The sequence below is a fragment of the Triticum aestivum genome, chromosome 3D, assembly GCF_018294505.1.
Source record: "Triticum aestivum cultivar Chinese Spring chromosome 3D, IWGSC CS RefSeq v2.1, whole genome shotgun sequence".
In the NCBI taxonomy this organism is placed as follows: domain Eukaryota; kingdom Viridiplantae; phylum Streptophyta; class Magnoliopsida; order Poales; family Poaceae; genus Triticum; species Triticum aestivum.
In genome coordinates, this window is record NC_057802.1 from 30632918 (window position 1) to 30654670 (window position 21753).

A 21753-nucleotide genomic window follows, 5' to 3' on the forward strand; every position below is an offset into this window, starting at 1 on the left:
TCTCTATTATGTTCTGCATTCCCTGCATCCAATTCATTGCAAATCCAATCCACATACTCAACTATCATATAGTCTTCTACAATTGCTAACACTCACGCAATAATAATGGTATGGAGTTTTAATCGGACACTGAGAAAGATAGGGGCTTATAGTGTTGCATCCCAACGTATTCACCTTTGGGTGATGTCAACAATAATAGTTCATGCTAACTTACATCCAATTGGATATATATATATATATATATATATATATATATATATATATATATATTCTCCAACACGAGGTGCTTGCCAAAGGATAAAATGAAAAGGGAAAGGTGAAGATCACCTTGCATAAAGTAAAAGACATAAAGTAAAAGATAGGAACTTCGCGAGGGAAGCAGGGATTTGCAGAGGTGCCAGAGCTCGATTTTGAAATAGAGATGAAAATAATTTTGAGAGGTATGATCTCATTGTCAACATAACAACCAAGGGTTCCCAATATCTTCCATACTACATACATTATAGGCGGTTCCCAAACAGAATGGTAAAGTTTTTACTCCCCCTCCACCAACAATCATCAATCCATGGCTTGCCCGAAACAACGGGTGCCTCCAACTAACATCAATCCTGGGGGAGTTTTGTTTGCAATTATTTTTGATTTGATTTTGATCTTTTGATCATGGGACTGGGCATCCCGAATACCAGCCATTTTCTCGTGAATGATGAGCGGAGTCCACTCATCGTGAGAATAACCCACCTAGCATGGAAGATACTGACAGCCCCTAGTCGCTACATGAGCGATTCGGGCATACAAAACAGATTATTATTTGAAGGTTTAGAGTTTGGCACATGCAAATTTACTTGGAACGGCAGGTAAATACCGCATATAGGTAGGTATGGTGGACTCTCATGGCAAAACTGGGTTTAAGGATATTTGGAAGCACAAGTAGTATCTCTACTTGGTGCAAGAAATTTGGCTAGCATGAGGGGGGAAAGGCAAGCTCAACATGTTTGAATGATCCATGACAATATACTTTAACCGAGATGTGAGAAAACATAACCCATTACGTTGTCTTCCTTGTCCAACATCAACTCTTTAGCATGTCATACTTAATGAGTGCTCACAACTATAAAAGATGTCTAGGATAGTATATTTATATGTGAAATCTCTCTTCCTTCAATATTCTTTCATGAATTGTTCAAATGACCAATACAATGCTTGATATCCTTCAATAAATTTACAACCTCTACTTCTTAGATGTGAAGTCATTACTCCCCATGGGATAAGCAAACGAAACGTATATAATTTCAGATTTATGACATTCAACTCATTCAACCATTTACTCATAAGATATAAGTGAAGCACACGAGTAAATGACAAACTACTCCAAAAAGATATAAGTGAAGATCAATGAGTAGTTAAATAATTATGTAACTATGTGAAGACTCTCTCTCATTTAAGAATTTCAGATCTTGGTATTTTATTCAAACAGCAAGCAAAGCAAAATAAAATGACATTTCAAGGATAGCACAACTCATGTGAAGAAGCAAAAACTTAGGCTCAACCGATACTAACCGATAGTTGTTGAAGAAGAAAGGTGGGATGCCTAACGGGGCATCCCCAAGCTTAGATGCTTGAGACTTCTTGGAATATTATCTAGGGATGCCTTGGGCATCCCCAAGCTTGAGCTTTTGTGTCTCCTTAAGTCCTTTTATATCTCGGTTTCCTAAATCTCAAAAGCTTCATCCACACCAAACTCAACAAGAACTCGTGAGATAAGTTAGTATAAACCAATGCAAAACCTTATCATTCTCTACTGTAACAAATCACTAAAATTATTATTCAAAATTGCATACTAAATTCCTCTGCATATTTAATACTCCTATCCTCAAATAGAATCATTAAACAAGCAAACATATGCAAACAATGCAAACATAACAGCAATCTGCCAAAACAGTACAGTCTGTAAAGAATGCAAGATTCATCATACTTCCCTAACTCCAAAAATTATGAAAGAAAATTCCCACTGTAGTAAATTTATCAGAGGTTAGTATGCAAAAGGTTTCAACATTTTATCACATTCTGACTTTTCTAAGGAATTTTTGCAACAGCGGTAAACTTTCTGTTTTGAAACAGCAACATGTATACTTGCAAAATAAGCATGGTAAAAGCTATCCTTGACATTTTTATTGAAACTAGAGATGCAAAACATTATTATAAATAACATAAAGCAAATACTAATAAAATAAAATGATGCTCCAAGCAAAACACATATCATGTGGTGAATAAAAAATATAGCTCCAAGTAAAGTTACCGATGAACGAAGACGAAAGAGGGGATGCCATCCGGGGCATCCCCAAGCTTAGGCTCTTGGTTGTCCTTGAATATTACCTTGGGGTGCCTAGGGCATCCCCAAGCTTAGGCTCTTGCCACTCCCTATTCCATAGTCCATCGACTCTTTACCCAAAACTTGAAAACTTCACAACACAAAACTTAACAGAAAACTCGTGAGCTCCGTTAGCGAAAGAAAACAAAACACTACTTCAAGGTACTGTAATGAACTCATTATTTATTTATATTGGTGTTAAACCTACTGTATTCCAACTTCTCTATGGTTTATAAACTATTTTACTAGCCATAGATGCATCAAAATAAGCAAACAACACACGAAAAACAGAATCTGTCAAAAACAGAACAGTCTGTAGTAATCTGTAACTAACGCAAACTTCTGGAACTCCAAAAGTTCTACCAAAATAGGACGACCTAGATAATTTTATTATTGATCTGCTGAAATTGGAATCAGTATTTTATCACGTTCTGGTGATTTTTAACAATTGTTTTCGTGAACAGAAAGTTTCTGGAATTTTCAGCAAGATCAAATAACTATCATCCAAGAAGATCATATAGGTCTTACTTGGCACTTTATTGAAAAAAAGCTATAAAACATGATTAATACAGTAGCATAATCATGTGGACACACAAAAACAGTAAGGATAAATATTGGGTTGTCTCCCAACAAGCGCTTTTCTTTAATGCCTTTCTAACTAGGCATGATGATGACAATGATGCTCGCATAAAAGATAAGAATTGAAACATAACGGGAGCATCATGAAGCATATGACTAGCACATTTAAGTCTAACCCAATTCCTATGCATAGGGATTTTGTGAGAAAATAACTTATGGGAACAATAATCAACTAGCATAGGAAGGCAAAACAAGCATAACTTCAAAATTTTCAACACATAGAGAGTAAACTTGATATTATTGCAATTCCTACAAGCATATGTTCCTCCCTCATAATAATTTTCAGTAGCATCATCAATAAATTCAACAATATAACCAGCACCTAAAGCATTCTTTTCATGATCTACTTGCATAGAAAATTTACTACTGTCCACATAAGCAAAATTCTTCTTATTCGGAATGGTGGGAGTATCATACGAGACTTGAATACTATAAATTGTTTCCACATTAAAAGAGTAATGTTCAGAAAAAGGGTAATTATAATCATGACAAGTTTTATAAATATAATCATCACTACTTTTTATAGCATAAGTTTCATCACAATAATCATCATAAGTAGCAACTTTGTTCTCATCATAATCAATTGAAACCTCTTCCAAGATAGTGGAATCACTAAATAAAGTTGACACTCTTCCAAACCCACTTTTATCAATATAGTCATCATAGGTAAGAGGCATGCTATCATCATAACAATTTTGCATATCAAAACTTGGGAGGCTAAAAATATCATCTTCATTAAACGTAGCATCCCCAAGCTTGGGACAAACATTAATTTCAGCAAATATATTCTCAAATATGTCATCCTCATCAAACATAGCTTCCCCAAGCTTGGGCCTTTTCATATCATAAGCATAATCACTCTCATCATTAAAAATATTGATATCACCAATAGTATAGCAATTATCGTCATCACAATGAGTAGTAGGAGCAACATCATTTGGGAGGGATACCTTTCTACCTTTGTTGCTCCTTCTTTTATTTTTCTTCTTCACATTATGTATGGGTTCAACCTTCCTCTTTGAGATCCTTATTGACGAGATTGGTTGAATAGAAAGCTCCTTCTCGTTACCTGATTCATCATAAGAAATAATAGGAGGATATTGGGAAGTCTCTTCCCTTTCATTAGTATTCTCATCATATTCTATTTTCTTTCTTTCCTTTAGGTAATTGGCAATATAAGGATTTCAATGCAATTCTCCGCACAAAACATATAAATATCCTCTAGATCAAAATCAAGACATCTATCAAGATTAAATTTTGGGATACCCTCAGTTATACGTTTCATTTCTTCATACCCCAAAAGAAGACTAAGCTCTTTATGATGCCCAAGGGTAATCAAGTTATCACAATTTTTGGACACGATTCGATCATGAAACAATTTGCATTGGAGATTTAAATGACCACGTTCATTGCAAAGTTCACAAGGGGCACGAAAAATATTGAATCTTTTAGCACACTCATCAAGACTTTCTTGCAAACCTTTAGTTTTAAATACTTATGCCTCTTGCAATATCTATTTTCTCTATTTGGTGTGTCCATGCAAACCCATTCTACTCCACAAAAATCAACATGCTTATAAGAGACATTTTCATCATAACTAGTGCAATCATCATTAGTACTATGGATTTTCAAAGAATTCATACTAACAACATTGCAATCATGCTCATTATTCAAAGATTTAGTACCAAGCATTTTAATGCATTCTTCTTCTAGCAATTGAGCACAATTTTCCTTTCCATCATACTCATGAAAAATATTAAAAAGACGAAGCGTATGAGACAAACTCAATTCCATGTTTTTGGTAGTTTTCTTTTATAAACTAAACTAGTGATAAAACAAGAAACAAAAAGATTCGATTGCAAGATCTAAAGATATACCTTCAAGCACTCACCTCCCCGGCAACGGCGCCAGAAAAGATCTTGATGTCTACTACGCAACCTTCTTCTTGTAGACGTTGTTGGGCCTCCAAGTGCAGAGGTTTGTAGGACAGTAGCAAATTTCGCTCAAGTGGATGACCTAAGGTTTATCAATCCGAGGGAGGCGTAGGATGAAGATGGTCTCTCTCAAACAACCCTGCAACCAAATAATAAAGAGTCTCTTGTGTCCCCAACACACCCAATACAATGGTAAATTGTATAGGTGCACTAGTTCGGCGAAGAGATGGTGATACAAGTGCAATATGGATGGTAGATATAGGTTTTTGTAATCTGAAAATATAAAAACAGCAAGGTAACTAATGATAAAAGTGAGCGTAAACGGTATTGCAATGATAGGAAACAAGGCCTAGGGTTCATACTTTCACTAGTGCAAGTTCTCTCAACAATAATAACATAGATAGATCATATAACAATCCCTCAACATGCAACAAAGAGTCACTCCAAAGCCACTAATAGCGAAGAACAAACGAAGAGATTATGGTAGGGTACGAAACCACCTCAAAGTTATTCTTTCGGATCAATCTATCCAAGAGTTCGTACTAGAATAACACCTTAAGACAAAAATCAACCAAAACCCTAATGTCACCTAGATACTCCATTGTCACCTCAAGTATCCGTGGGCATGATTATACGACATGCATCACACAATCTCAGATTCATCTATTCAACCAACACAAAGTACTTCAAAGAGTGCCCCAAAGTTTCTACCGGAGAGTCAAGACGAAAACGTGTGCCAACCCCTATGCATAGGTTCATGGGCGGAATCCGCAAGTTGATCACCAAAACATACATCAAGTGGCACGTGATATCCCATTGTCACCACAGATAAACACGGCAAGACATACATCAAGTGTTCTCAAATCCTTAAAGACTCAATCCGATAAGATAACTTCAAGAGGAAAACTCAATTCATCACAAGAGAGTAGAGGGGGAGAAACATCATAAGATCCAACTATAATAGCAAAACTCGCGATACATCAAGATCGTACCATAGAGAGAACACGAGAGAGAGAGAGAGAGAGAGAGATCAAACACATAGCTACTGGTACATACCCTCAGCCCCGAGGGTGAACTACTCCCTCCTCGTCATGGAGAGCGCCGGGATGATGAAGATGGCCACCGGTGATGGGTTCCCCCTCCGGCAGGGTGCCGGAACGGGCTCCCGAGAGGTTTTTGGTGGCTACAGAGGCTTGCGGCGGCGGAACTCCCGATCTATCTTCTATTCTGATGTTTTTAGGGTACGTAGGCTTATATAGGCGAAAGAAGTCGGTCGGGGGAGCCTCGAGGGGCCCATGAGAGGGTAGGGCGCGCCCCCCTATCTCGTGGCTTCCTTGATGCTCTTCTGACGTGAACTCCAAGTCTCCCGGATCATATTCTTCCTAAAAATCACGCTCCCGAAGGTTTCATTCCGTTTGGACTCCGTTTGATATTCCTTTTCTTTGAAATACTGAAACAGGCAATAAAACAGCAATATGGGCTGGGCCTCCGGTTAATAGGTTAGTCCCAAAAGTAATATAAAAGTGTATAATAAAGCCCATAATCATTCAAAACAGATACTAAAATAGCATGAATGCTTCATAAATTATAGATACGTTGGAGACGTATCAGTCTCAATCTGGATACATATTGAAAGTGGGAGCAATTAGCTAGAGTAGCTCCATGGAGAGCATTGTAGACATAGAATATTTGCAAAATACATACGGCTCTGAATGTGTCAGACCCGTTGATAAACTTCTCTCACGAGCAAAACATGTTCACACCTTAGTACTCTTTGGGTGTTAATCACATAGCAATGTGAACTAGATTATTGACTCTAGTAAAACCCTTTGGGTGTTGGTCACATGGCGATGTGAACTATAGATGTTAATCACATACGGATGTGAACTATTGGTGTTAAATCACATGGCGATGTGAACTAGATTATTGACTCTAGTGCAAGTGGGAGGCTGAAGGAAATATGCCCTAGAGGCAATAATAAAGTTATTCTTTATTTCCTTATATCATGATAAATGTTTATTATTCATGCTAGAATTGTATTAACCGGAAACTTAGTACATGTGTGAATACATAGACAAAACAAAGTGTCCCTAGTATGCCTCTACTTGACTAGCTCGTTAATCAAAGATGGTTATGTTTCCTGACCATAGACATGTGTTGTCATTTGATGAACGGGATCACATCATTAGGAGAATGATGTGATGGACAAGACCCATCCGTTAGCTTAGCCTTATGATCATTACAGTTTCATTGCTACTGCTTTCTTCATGACTTATACACGTTCGTCAGACTATGAGATTATGCAACTCCCGAATATCGGAGGAACACTTTGTGTGCTACCAAACGTCACAACGTAAATGGGTGATTATAAAGGTGCTCTATAGGTGTCTCCAAAGGTGTTTGTTGGGTTGGCATAGATCGAGATTAGGATTTGTCACTCCGTGTTTAGGAGAGGTATCTCTGGGCCCTCTCGGTAATGCTCATCACTATAAGCCTTGCAAGCAATGTGACTAATGAGTTAGTTGTGAGATGAAGTTTGACGGAATGAGTAAGGGGACTTGCCGGTAACGAGATTGAACTAGGTATGATGATACCGACGATCGAATCTCGGGCAAGTAACATACCGATGACAAAGGGAACAACGTATGTTGTTATGCGGTTAATTTGACCGATAAAGATCTTCGTAGAATATGTAGGAACCAATATGAGCATCCAAGTTCCGCTATTGGTTATTGACCGGAGACGTGTCTCGGTCATGTCTACATAGTTCTCGAACCCGTAGGGTCCGCACGCTTAACGTTCGATGACGATTGGTATTATGAGTTTATGTGATATGATGTACCGAAGGTTGTTCGGAGTCCCGGATGTGATCACAGACATGATGAGGAGTCTTGAAATGGTCGAGGCATAAAGATTGATATATTGGACGGCTATGTTCGAACACCAGAAGTGTTCCGGAGAAGTTTCGGATAAAACCGGAGTACCAGGGGGTTACCGGAACCCCCCGGGGGGTTATTGGGCCTCATGGGCCAAGTGGTGGAAGAGAGGAGGCAGGCCAAGGTGGGGCGCCCCCCTAGCCCAAACCGAGTTGGACTAATGGGGCGGCCCCCCTTTCCTTCTCTCCTTCCCCTCCTAGTTGGACTAGGAAGAAAGGGGGAACCTACTCCTACTTGGAGTAGGATTCCCCCCCTTGGGGCGCACCCCTTGAGGCCGGCCGGCCCCCTCCTCCACTCCTTTATACACGGGGGAGCGGGGCACCCCATAGACACACAAGTTGATCCAGTTGATCTTTTAGCCGTGTGCGGTGCCCCCCTCCACAAATTTCCACCTCGGTCATATCGTCATAGTGCTTAGGCGAAGCCCTGCGCCGGTAACTTCATCATCACCGTCACCACGCCGTCGTGCTGACAAAACTCTCCCTCGACCTCAGCTGGATCGAGAGTTCGTGGGACGTCACCGAGCTGAACGTGTGCAGATCGCGGAGGTGTCGTACCTTCGGTGCTAGGATCGGTCGGATCGTGAAGACGTACGACTACATCAACCGCATTGTCATAACGCTTCCGCTTTCGGTCTACGAGGGTATGTAGACAACACTCTCCCCTCTCGTTGCTATGCATCACCTAGATAGATCTTGCGTGATCGTAGGATTTTTTTGAAATTACTGCGTTCCCCAACACAAATGAGCACAAAGCAATGCATGAATTGCCTAAATATCATAGGAGAAGGTGGAGGAGAAAGGATGGCTCACCAGTGTGCCACCAGATCCATGTACCACCAAACAAAATAACTGAAGAAGAGGGCACTTGATTGATCTGCATCAACGACCCATGCCTGAACCATCAGCAATGAATGGAGGAGGAAGTTTGCCTCTGCTGCTTGTACATCTAACGAATATACAACAAAAAGTTCTCAGATTCCAAAGAATCAACAGATGATGTAGTTGAGCTCCAATACAAACATTCATGGGGTCTCCTTCTTCCAAAATCTCGTGGTGGAGGGAGAGGTATCTAGTAGTGGTGAAGCAGGGAGGCATCTCCATCCTGAACACGACAGGGAGAACACCTTTAGTACAATCAGTTCAAGACCAAGCCGAGAACAAATAAGAGGATGGATCATCCCTTCTCCCGGTTGCTATATGAGCCTCCACACCCATACTAATGCTAGCACCCAAATCAACATGATTGGACAGCGCACCAATCTTATCGCATGCCTCAAGAATGGTGATAGATGGTAGCGATGCATCGTTACCCTTAGCCGATACATGTTCAATTTTATTGTGGCACTATAAGTTTACCATTATGTGTGATGGTGAAGAGGCGGAGCTGCAATTAAGGAAAAAATAGGTTCACATGAAACCATAAAACTGGAGTGTTCTCAATATAATGCAATCTAAGCAGGGGAATAAATTGTTTTTCTATAAATAGCGTCAAACTGATTTGCACAAAAATCATATTCTCAGATTTACAGAACCCTAGTTTTTCTTTGGCAATGTGAACCCTTTTTGTTGCCCTTTCCAGCAGCTGGAACACAACCAACTCCATTTTATCAAGTGTACTGAACTGCCAAACTTTCAGACATGGTGTGATAAGAGAAGCAAGGATATCCATGAATTGCATCAAATATTATTTGGAGCAATCAACTCAACAATGAGCATGATGCACCTTATCAAAGGAAAATCAAGGACACTAATTGCAGATACATTTAAAAACACAGTTGATGCTAAGGTCTATAGAAAGATATTATTTCCTTTAAGAAGAACACCATAGTCATTATTGCTTGGGAAATAATCATCCGCAATTCTTAAAAAAATCTACATCTCATATTCAGTTGAATCAGATAAAGCAAAGACAAACATATTAATATATAGAAAGATAGGCACATCACATACCACATAAAAAAAATTCAGAACCAAATCGTGATCCTGGTCCTCTGCAAATAATACAAATTTGCTCACTTAGGGAGAGCAGCCTAATAGAAGAAATATACCTAGCAACAGAACCTGAGACATATTAACAACAGACCCTCAGTGTACAGTAAACTGAACATCAAAGAATTGTGAAAGCAACCTTTGAAGCTGATTTCAAAATCAAAGGCATATTGACTCGTACAGTAAACTGAACATCCAAACCATTCGGCTTTATTCGCAGTTCATACTACCTTTACAGTTGCAAGGTGAATCCAACTCAGATCTGAGGGGTAGAGAGAGGGTGGGAGGGGAGTAGGAGGCAGCCATGAGTCATACCCAGCGTTGCATCTGGCCTGGCCGCGTGAGAAGGGTCAGCTCGTCGTCCACACGCTCAACATAGGGAGCAGCCATGACATGCCCTTGATCCAACCAGCCACTCCATGGCCTTCCTACACACGAGCAGAGATGATATGACACCTCACGCACACACGCACATATCAAATGAAGAAGAATTAATAAGTGAAGGAGGGAGAGGATGGATGCACTCACACATCAGATGCCCCTCTTGGAGGGCATCCAGTGCCATGGGTGGAAGGAGCGGCTAGGGTTCTAGGTGGTGGTTGAGATTGGACGCTCGGGCCCCTATCGTTGCCACGTGGTGAAGAAGGAAGGATCTCCAACCGGCGCCGTGAGGAAAAGGAGGGCACCATCTGGCGGCCTGAGAGGAGATGCAGAGGAGAACCATGGCTGGTATGGCGATGTTGTACAACGACTTGTGCTTCCCCCTCCCGGTGATGCCGATGCGCGATCTCGACTGAGGACCAACGACGTAGAGTATTAGCGGTCGTGATGCTTAGCAATGTGTGGCGGCTCGAGGTGAGGCGAGGAAGAGAGGGGAAAGAAGGGGTTGAGAAGGGGAGGGGCGGCAGCGCTGACGCGAGGGAGAGAGAGAAGTGAGAGAAACCCTAGCCGTCTCACCCGATTGGGGATGGTGCAACTAATCCCGATAAGCCAGTTGGCACCGGGTCAGATGAAATGTCGGAACTGCCCTCGGCAGCCAACGTGAATTACAGGCGGTGGCACGCCTCCGGCACACACAACAACCAGCACCAGTCACGCCCACCTCTGCGGTCGATGACGGCCGGGGCCCACCATGCCTGGGTCCTGCGTGTCATGGAGAGCCAACACGGTAGCGCAGCTGTAGCAAGTTCGGGAACGATTCATTGCTAGTCACATCACAGCGGCCAGGATGAGTTCATCTGAAGATCCAACGGCTGGGATACATTTGGACACTCAATCTGATGGTCCACATTCCAAGTGCCCTGAGAAGGCTCTATACTTGCCTGGACTGTAACAATGGGATGCTTGATTATGAACTATTTGCTATCCTTGATTTTAGTTCAAAGAATGTATAAAGGGCCTCTGACGGACGAGATGCGGCCGAAAAGCGGCCGCGCGTTGAGCGCACGGCCGGCGCATCCAGAAATCCGGGCGGATGCCGCCCCATTGCCATCCCCGAACGGATAAAATCTGAACAAAACGGACGTCTGTTTGTGGTCATGCATTGGAGTTGCCCTTAGGCGGGTGCCTCGGATCGGCCAATCCACTCTAGTGGGTGGGATCATTGCATAGAAACCTCTCGCATGGACCACTATGAGCCTTTTTGATTCGCAGGATTCTCAAAGCACACGAATTGAAAAAAAGCATGATTACGTTTTTCGTCCTCTCAATCATATCCTATAAAAGTATAAGACTACCATGTGACACATGTGGTAAACAATCCAAACTATTTAGAAAAAAACATAAGACTACAAAAGTTTGGGCGGAAATGTGTTTGATAGCACATGAATTGTCCCATTAGGTTTGAGGGGTGGGGAATTTTCTCGGAAATAAAGTGTGAATAAACCATAAAGAAATTCCCAAGGATTCAAATCTTGTGAATCAAGCGATTAATGTAGGAAAATTTATCAAGCATCTAAGTACATACTCCCTCCGTCCGAAAATACTTATCATCAAAATGGACAAAAATGGATGTATGTAGAACTAAAATACATCTAGATACATCCCATTTTATTCATTTTGATGACAAGTATTTCCGGACGTATGAAGTACATCCTTAAAAAGAAACTATGGAATTCTTTCTTTTAAATAAAAGGAGTGCAAAAGAAAGCGCTGCATTGCAGCTAGGCATGTGCCGGTGGTTTTCGAGCGCAATGCAATCATACTGTGGCATTGCTAGATAGAACACCGGAATGGGATGGGACGAAGAAATCTCGTTGACCGATGAGACCGAGCGGTGGCGGGACCCACGCGCTGACGCTGGTTCTCCCACATCGCACGCCACGAGACACGGACGGACGTACGACCCGCCCGTTGGAGACCATCGCTCCACCCAGCGGAAGGAAGCAGCCTTCTTCCTGTCTGTGTCTGGTACGATTCACAGTCTTTTCTTCATCCTTACTGTATTATTACGTTGATGTGTTTTTATGATTTGTTTGAGGGCAAGAAACCCGTTTTTGCAAGCGAAAATCAAATTAAAAGACCAGAGTATGTACTAGCATCAGTTTATATATTTTCTCTGATAAAAAAGAGCTCTGTGACTAGTAAAATAAAAATGAAAAAGAGAGCACCCCTGCTGAAATGGCCTGCACAGTCCCGGCTCCCTCGCCCCGCCCCCCGCCCGCTCGCTCGCTTCCCTAGGTCCCGAAGTGAATTCTTTATTTTAGTATTTTCCCGCCGCTCCCCTCCTCCACCTTCTCGTCTCGACCACTCCGCAGTGTGCCTTGGCCACAGCGACCGCTGCCTACTCACCAGAGTCCACCGCCGCCGCCGCCGCCGCCGCAGCCTCCTCCTCTTCCTTTCATCGGAACGCCAGCCCGCCCCACCGTCCTCTCCTCCACTCCTCAGCGGCAGGTAACCTCGCCGCCTCCCTTGCCCCCAAATCTTTCCTCGCGAATCCGAAATCCACCTTCTTTTTTCTTGGAAAAGGAGCCTTGGATTGCCCCTCCCTCCCTCGGATCTTGATCTTGTTGGCTGCGGCCAAGTGATCAAGGTCGACGGCGCGCGGTCTTCAAATTCCTAGGGCTAGGGCTAGGGGTGATGTGCATATCTGTTCAATCTGCCTCGCACTTGTGCCGTTTGGGAGGGAAAGCGAGGGTTTTCTTTTTCTTTTTCTCTTTCGTCCTTGGCTAGTGTATTCTACGTATGTGGTCTTCAAATTTCCTAAGAGAGATACAGAGATTGTGTTCAATCTGGTCGCTACTTGTCCCGTCCGGGAGGGAAAACATGGGTTTTTGTCCTTAGTTAGTATTGACTTGTTTACCTAGTATTATGTTTTAGAGGCATTGCTTATCTTTGCTAAAATAAGACACTGCATACATATATATGCCAAGCTTAGAATTGATTTCCTTTTTTTTTCCTGTGACCCCAGATGTAATTCTAGATGATATATGTTTGGAGTCTAATAGCAGGGGTTTTCCTTGCCAAAAATAAATAAACCCCAACTACGTTTCAGATGATTTTTCGAGTACATGTACTGTTTTGGAGGCTTGATTTATTTATATAATGCCTTCTGCATCTACAAAAACCAATTAGAAAAAGAAAGATGTATGTTTCTTTATGTTCTTCGTGTCAGAATGAAGGGTTATGTATCAAGAGATTTGTATCAACATGCCTTGCCACCATGCGTGCATCTAGTATGCAGGGGATTTACCTTTTCCTAGATAGTTTGACCTCCTTTCAGTACAAATATATTAAGAGTATTTATGCTATATGCCTGTGCGACAAGTTATCTAGGAGAGCATGTCTCCAGTATCAGTTAGTTTTTATGACTAGAAACAAATGAATAGCCATTTCCCTCAAGTCCTCAACGTTGAGTAGGTTATTTCTGTCGTTGCTGTCAAAATTGGTAAACCCATACTCTGTTAGCTACCAACAAGCTCATGTATATATATTCATGGCGTTCTTCCCATGGTTCTTGCTAATTACCTATTATATGTTATAATAAAATTAAGTATGTCTAGTGATACATAACATTAGTACGTAATTGTTTTTGACTCTTAAATCGACATGTATGTCAGTTGTCAGTTCAGTTGCTGTTCCACAGCAAGCTTCTTAGACTTCTAATTTAGTGACTCAACATATCCATGCGTGTTCATGTCTTCTTTTCCATGGCGGTTGAACTGAGATGGGAAATGGTGAACACACACTGTTCTGGAAAGACTGGTGGCTGCAGGGACATCATATTTGCTGATCTTGCACCCCATCTATTTGCAGCAGTGCCCACTTTACCTTGATGCCCTGTGTTATGTTATCCTAGTAAACCCTAGCATGAGAATGAATGCCATTATTTTCTGAATCAACTTGTGTTGGTGTTTTTCAGGCAGTTTTATGCGCCGACTGCTGTACAAATGGAGTCGTCAAGAAAAAGATGAGTAGGTTCCTCTGACCAAGGATCTTGTTACAAGCTAGGTCAGGGGCATCGATATGTTTTGTGTATTTATGATTCCTTGATTGCTCTACATCTTCTTGTAATCAAGATGGTGCTTCACTTGCAGCTAAAGCTACATTGTTGTACTTCTGTGCAGATTTCAGCCTCACTCAGCACTCATCGAACACCATTTTGAGGAAAGGGGGAAAGATCTTCTAACCTCTTAAAAATTCAGGGATGCCTCCGGTAAGCATCCTCCGTTAGTTTCACTCTCTCCTTAGTGCTTCCTTGGTACGATCCTGAGCTAAGCAAGTTAGCGATTTAGGCAGCTCCTTTTCTTCCGAGATTTTTGGGTGAGAGTCAGGTATTGTTAGCATCAGTTTCCAGTCTTTATATGTCGCTTGTTGGGTGCAACGTCGTTGTAAGAGCATATAAAATGGAAGATGCTTATATACGGACGCATAAAGGGGAACTGTATAACCACAACATCAAGCAAAACATCCGTTTCTATTTTTATTTGCTAGCACTATTTATATCTCTTCGTGGGGTGCTTAGAAAATCATGTTTTATCATTGAACAACAATTTGTTGAGCACCATTTATCTCTAATATTTAATTCATGTTAAAAAACAACAGATTGCATCTGAGAAGCAGATTTTAGACAGATCATATGATCGCGTGCGTGGATCTGTTACCATTGAACGGCGCATAGGCGAGGAATATGTTGCATTTGGTACAGGTTTTGTGATGGTTTCCGATCAGAAGCAAGTCCTGACAAGTGTTCATGAGTCTATAGTCAAGGATGGGGAGAGATTATTTGTTCGCTTCTATGATGATATCCAGATGGAGGCCACCATATTTCTGAGAAACACACCATCCAAGCATGTTGTTCTGAAAGTTAGCCCTCGTCCTCCTCGTAGGCGCCATCATGTCATCTTTAATGAAAATCAAGTTAGAAGACAGAATGTTTTCACAATTTCGGCAGTGGAAAGATTTGATGAACGTGGTTTGATGACTGGCTCGATAAGGTACATACTTGCATTTGAATATAGCACTACTCTTCTTGGGATCAAGTTCTTGCTAACATGTTTTTTGTGATAGCATTCCAAACTGCGAAGCAGTCCGACCAGATGGGACTATTGTGTACGGGAGCCAGAATTTATTTGTTATGAGTTGCCCCATGGGAGGACCGAAAGTTAAAGGAGAACCAAATGGAGAGGACTTGCAATTAGTCGGTGCCGCGGTATTCGACATGGACGGTCTAGTAATTGGCACAGTTGATCGAGTTGACATGTCTGCGTTTGATATAAAATATGCAATTAAAACAAGTTCATTTCTGAATGATCTGGAAAGTTTGTTGAAGGATATTGATGATACGGTAACTTGTTCTTCTCTAAATTTGTTCAATTAGAGAAAACGAAGTTGAAGTTTCGGTTATAGGTCTATGTTTGCAGATTGTTCTTTCGAAGGATCAACAAGGCTTCAGCAAAGGCGCTGGAACGAGCAAGCAGGGAGGTAGTGTGGCGGGATCAAGTAGAAAGAGGTAGATGCATATAGTCTTAGTACACATGTCTGTATTGCATCCTCAATCGCGCATATGAACTTTCGGTTGTGTTATTAGAAAGAGGTGGATGCATATAGTCTTAGTACACATGCATGTATTGCATTTGCATCGTGAATCACGCATATGAACTTTTCAGTTGTGTTATTTTTAGGGGCCGTGATGATCCACCTGGAGGTGGAGGTGGCAGGAGGACAGGAGGTGGCACGTTGAGGGAAGAAGGTTTATGCATGGACCAACTCAAAGTGAACTTGGAGGTGGCCAACGAAGAAAAATTGAGGCTACTCAAGTATCCAGTCCAAGGTGACAGGGATGTTGGAAGAAAAGAAGCAATGCGATGGGAACTCATTAGGCTCGTCACTCGAGAATTGGATGACCAACAGTCGGGCTCCCTATCTTCACCAGGTATTGCCGTTCGTTTCCTGTTTTGTTTGATTCTTGAGTGAAGCATTGTCGCTTTTCTTGTGGCTGTTGGTGAATATACAACAAAGACTTGCACTTTCGAGAGAACTCCATACCTTCTTTTAGGATATGAAAATTTCAACTTCTTGACCTTTTAGATACGCTGGTGGTCGCTGCTGCTGTGTTTCACCTATTTAATCTATGTTGTGAGTACCAAACATTGTTCAAACCAGCTGTGGTTGACCTCACATAACAAAATTATTACTAGAGATAACCTGATGAAACGACAGAGCTTGACTTATGTCTCTTGCACCTTCTGCTCTGAACCTGAGTCTTCTGGCTCATCTGTGTTTTGAATGTGTTGTGTTGAAACTTACGTGGCAAGTGATTTCTAAACTCATCCAGATAGAGGTGTGCTGAACTAGAGAATGTGGCTAGATCATGGATTAGACAGAAAGCATGCTGTCGTAAACATGATAACTTCTGCTGTTCTGTGGAATATGTTGAAAACTAGTAATGACATATTCTGGTTGGCTGCTGTGGTATGCGATGCAGGTGATATGGCAGCGCCTCTTGCATCTGCTAAAGCGCCGGGCTCTACTGTGGCCCCTGACTTCGAGGCAGCTGCTGGAACAATGCACACACGCTTTGGAAAAGAAAATAGGGGAGATTCCCTGGTTAAGCTGCGCTGAAGAAACAAAGAATCACTGTGAGGCTGAAGAATCAGAGAATCACCGTCAGGCTGTTGGGGTCCTGGGATGCCTGAATTGCAACATTCACGCTTGATTTGGCTACACTTGCAGGCATCTTGGTGCTATTTTGGTGTGATTTGCGAGCATGCGGTGGTTACGCATGAACTTTGCTTTATTTCTAAAGTTTGTGATGCCTTCGGTTTGATGAAAACCAAGGGACCATTTTATGCTTCTAGAAACAGAGAGGCTAATATCTGCTAGATTTTCATAAAAGTGAATTAGCCTCTAATTATTGTTCTGTTGTCCAATTGCCTTTGCGGTGAGAAGATTTGTCATCGATGGAGACGAGTAGTAAACCATGAGTTTTTTTCCATGTTTAGTTGCAAAATTTAATGAACTGCAACAGGAAATTATATGCCCCGGAATTAACCAAAGTCATTAAATTCATGGCCCCATTAGGGCATCTCCAATACTAGCATATATCTAAATTTCGTAAACTAAAAATGGATTTAGGAATATGACAGAGAAGAACCAGGGAATCCTTTTTTGCTCTTCTCCAACTGCACACCTAAAAATGGTTATCTTTCATCTCATTGGTCCTATCTCTATTCCAGTTGTGCAAATACACTCTAAATAAACTCTACAACGCAGGGAAAAATGATTCAAACATTTTTCAGCGGGCACTGAACATTTGCAAGAATAATTTATGAATTCAAAAGTTCAATTCAAATCTGAATTCTAACATAAATCATAGTCCATCGTCAAAACAAGGCATACATGGTCTCATCAAACAAACATGGAGGAAACACAAACAAGCAGGAAGCAAAGATCACCCGTGCCAACCATGGTATGCCCACAATTCCTCCACAGGACCATCTTCTGATTGGGAATGTCGGTCCTCGATCTCTTTGTGGGTTTGAATGTATCTTTTTATGTGGTCTTCATTCCTACGATCGTCCTCATCCTCGTCCTCGTCCTCCCCATCTACTCGTACACATAGCTCACCACTTGTACATGCCCGTCCTTAATGATCATATTGCATATGATCACACACGATGTGATGATCCTCCAGAGCTTCTTCTTACGGAATATAGCAACAACTAATATAGAACGGGTGGAGTAGCATTTAAAAAATGTTCACACAGTTAAAAAAATATATACATGACATTTAAAAATGTTCATATAATTTAAAAATATTGCATATCATTCAAAAATATTTACGTTGCATTTAGTAAAAAGGTTCACATATTTCAAAATAAATGTTCGTAATATTTAAGAAAAAAGTTATGTACAATCAAATAAAATTGTTCGCGTGTTTTAAAAAGATGTTTCATATCATTTAGGAAAAAATCAAAGTGTATTTGAATTTTTTTAACACATATTCAATTTTTGTTTTCAAAACATGTATATGAAAAATGGTAATCATGCATACAAATGTTTTAGATGTATAGGAAAAGTATATGAAAAAAATAGACAGGAAAAACATATATTGTAAAAAACTTTGATAATTTTGTAAAATATAAACGTTTACAAAATCAATATTCCTGATGTACAAAAAAAATGTACTATATGAACGAAAACGTAGACATGTGTTGGAAAAACAAAATAACAACAAAGAAAGAAAAAACAAAGAAAACCAAAACTACCCAAAGAAAAAAGAAGAAAAAAGTACAAAACCAAAAAAAAGATGGAAATCGATGGAAAAAACAAAAAACCGATAAAAACATGGAGAAAAAACTTGAGCCATGGTCGCTACTAGCCGTCCCACTCCCTCGTGCCCAGAGGTGAGACCGAGTTAAGTGATCAAAGCTTTTTTAAATACATGTGCAAGAGCCGACGAAGGGTCTGTGATAGTTGTGCTCATTTATGTTGGTTTCGGATCTTAGTTAATGTGCCTTTATTGAGAGGGAGAACGTTTATTATCAGCTGCGTGCGATCAGCCGCCTGATAATGACCTCTTCGAATGCAAAGGTGCTTAGATTAGATGCTAAGTATATTAAATGTCTTAGCAACTCAAGTCCTCTATGTACAAGTGCTAAGTTTCCTGCATTTAACTAGTTGTAGACTTAGAATGGTGATTCCACCTAGATACATGTTTTTAATGTTAAGAATAAACCGACGTCATTAGCGCTAATCGTCGTTAGGATTCGTCACGTATGTCCAAAGCGCCGTACAGACGTGAACGTCCGTACGGGTGTCTTCTCGCGCCAACATGCGCCTATTGTAAACAGACGCCTCTTCGAAGGCGCCCCAAATCCTTGTATAAATAAGGCTTTGCCCACAATCAATAAACACAAGTTTCCATCTAATTCTTACACATTATCAGCACGTGTTCTACCGACAGAGCCATCGAGACAGATGAGGAGGTGAGATGGAAGGGATGAACCTGCATAGAATCGCCTCTGCCCTTGTTCTCATTGGACGGGAGATCCGTCGATCTGCAAGACGCCACAGTGCTGGTGTTTATCACCCTTGGGGCCCAGGAAACGGCCGCCGTGGTCGCCATGGCCGTCGTGGTCGCCATGGCAGCCTGATACGTCTCCAACGTATCTATAATTTTTGATTGTTCCATGCTATTATATTATCTCTTTTGGATGTTTAATGAGCTTTAATATGCTTTTTTATATTATTTTTAGGACTAACCTATTAACCGGAGGCCCAGTGCCAGTTTCTGTTTTTTTGCCTATTCTAGAGTTTTACATAAAAGGAATACCAAACCGAGTCCAAACGGAACGAAACCTTCGCGAGGATCTTTCTTGGACCGAAAGCAAACCAGGAGACTTGGAGTTGAAATATGGAACGCCACGAGGAAGCCACAAGGCAGGAGGGCGCGCCCCCACCGTCGTGGGCCCCTCGTAGCTCCACCGACGTACTTCTTTCGCCTATGTATACTCTTATACCCTAGAAACATCAGGGAGAGCCACGAAATATCCCATCTTGGGGCCTTTTCCGGCGATCTGCCGGAGGGGGAATCGATCACGGAGGGCTTCTACATCAACACCATTGCCTCTCCAATGAAGCGTGATTAGTTTACCACAGACCTTCGGGTCCATAGTTATTAGCTAGATGGCTTCTTCTCTCTCTTTGATTCTCAATACAAAGTTCTCCTCGATGTTCTTGGAGATCTATTCGATGTAATACTCTTTTGCGGTGTGTTTGCCGAGATCCGTTGAATTGTGGATTTATGAACAAGATTATCTATGAATATTAGTTGGTTCTTCTCTGAATTCTTATATGCATGATTTGATATCTTTGCAAGTCTCTTCGAATTATCGGTTTAGTTTGGTCTACTAGATTGATCTTTCTTGCAATGGGAGAAGTGCTTAGCTTTGGGTTCAATCTTGCGGTGTCCTTTCCTAGTGACAGTAGGGGCATCAAGGCACGTATTGTATTGTTGCCATCGAGGGTAAAAAGATGGGGTTTATATCATATTGCTTGAGTTTATCCCTCTACATCATGTCATCTTGCTTAATGCGTTACTCCGTTCTTATGAACTTAATACTATAGATGCATGCTGGATAGCGGTCGGTGTGTGGAGTAATAGTAGTAGATGCAGAATCATTTCGGTCTACTTGACACGGACGTGATGCCTATATTCATGATCATTGCCTTAGATATCTTCATCACTATGCGCTTTTCTATCAATTGCTCGGCAGTAATTTGTTCACCCACCGTAATACTTGCTATCTTGAGAGAAGCCACTAGTGAAACCTATGGCCCCCGGTTCTCTTTCTTATTATATTGCATCTCTTTTATTTACATCGCATCTCGTTTACTATTTTGCAATCTTTACTTTCCAATCTATACAACAAAAATACCAAAAATATTTACTTTATTATCTCTATTAGATCTCACTTTTGCGAGTGACCGTGAAGGGATTGACAACCCCTTTATCGCGTTGGTTGCAAGGTTCTTGATTGTTTGTGCAGGTACTAGGTGACTTGTGCGTTGTCTCCTACCGGATTGATACCTTGGTTCTCAAAAACTGAGGGAAATACTTAGGCTGCTTTGCTGCATCACCCTTTCCTCTTCAAGGGAAAACCAACGCATGCTCAAGAGGTAGCAAGAAGGATTTCTGGCGCCGTTGCCGGGGAGATCTACGCCAAGTCAAGACATACCAAGTACCCATCATAAACTCTTCTCCCTCGCATTACATTATTTGCCATTCGCCTCTCGTTTTCCTCTCCCGCACTTCTAAAATGATTTTCGAAAACCTTTGCCTTTTCTTCGCCTCTTTTCCGTTCGTCTCTTTTTGCTTGCTTCTTTTGTGTTCGTTCTTAGTGCAGTTTGTTGCCATCATGTCTGAAACTGGGGAGGTTATCGTTGAAAAATATAGTAGTAACGATGGGGGAAACTTTGATGCTTTTGACAACCCTCATGAAGAACCTACTATTTTACACACTAAAAAGTTCCGGATTGATAGTGGTAATATTATTGGAAAAGGAATTATTCAAGATTTCTTTACTTGTGCCGGTGCTTTTCCCACTATGGGTGGGTCTATTCTTCATAGAACTAGTAGTCTTGCGGATGCTATATCTTTGCTCATAGTTGAACGTGAAAGACAATTTGTCCACATGCATCCTTGCATGCAAAGGATTTTTCTAGAATTTTCCAATATTGAGCATTCTTCTGTTAAGCGAGCGGCTACTATCTTTTTAGCACATGAGTTCAGATTTATAATAAAAGAGGCCAATGAATTTTTCGCGCATTGTAGGGTGGATGCTAGCCGTCCTCCCATAGAAGCAATCCTTTTTAATCAAGAAGACATAATGCGTTTACGATCTTTAGATCATGTTGCTTATAATGAAAACCTTAGGAAAAAG

General features: G+C 41.2%; 1 protein-coding gene across 2 annotated transcripts; it reads left to right on the forward strand.

The window, feature by feature from the left end:
- The first annotated feature begins 12576 nt into the window (after positions 1-12576).
- LOC123073934 (uncharacterized) lies at positions 12577-17282 on the forward strand. Of its 2 annotated transcripts, none has more exons than XM_044496919.1 (8): positions 12577-12760; positions 14229-14317; positions 14434-14522; positions 14912-15303; positions 15377-15653; positions 15730-15818; positions 15991-16241; positions 16794-17282. In XM_044496919.1, the coding sequence occupies exons 3-8, from the start codon at positions 14514-14516 to the stop codon at positions 16928-16930; spliced, it is 1155 nt and encodes a 384-aa protein (XP_044352854.1). In that variant the 5' UTR covers positions 12577-12760; positions 14229-14317; positions 14434-14513; the 3' UTR covers positions 16931-17282. The 2 variants fall into 2 exon arrangements, with proteins under 2 accessions (XP_044352854.1, XP_044352855.1); XM_044496920.1 differs by having other exon boundaries at positions 14229-14280.
- The last annotated feature ends 4471 nt before the right edge of the window (positions 17283-21753 follow it).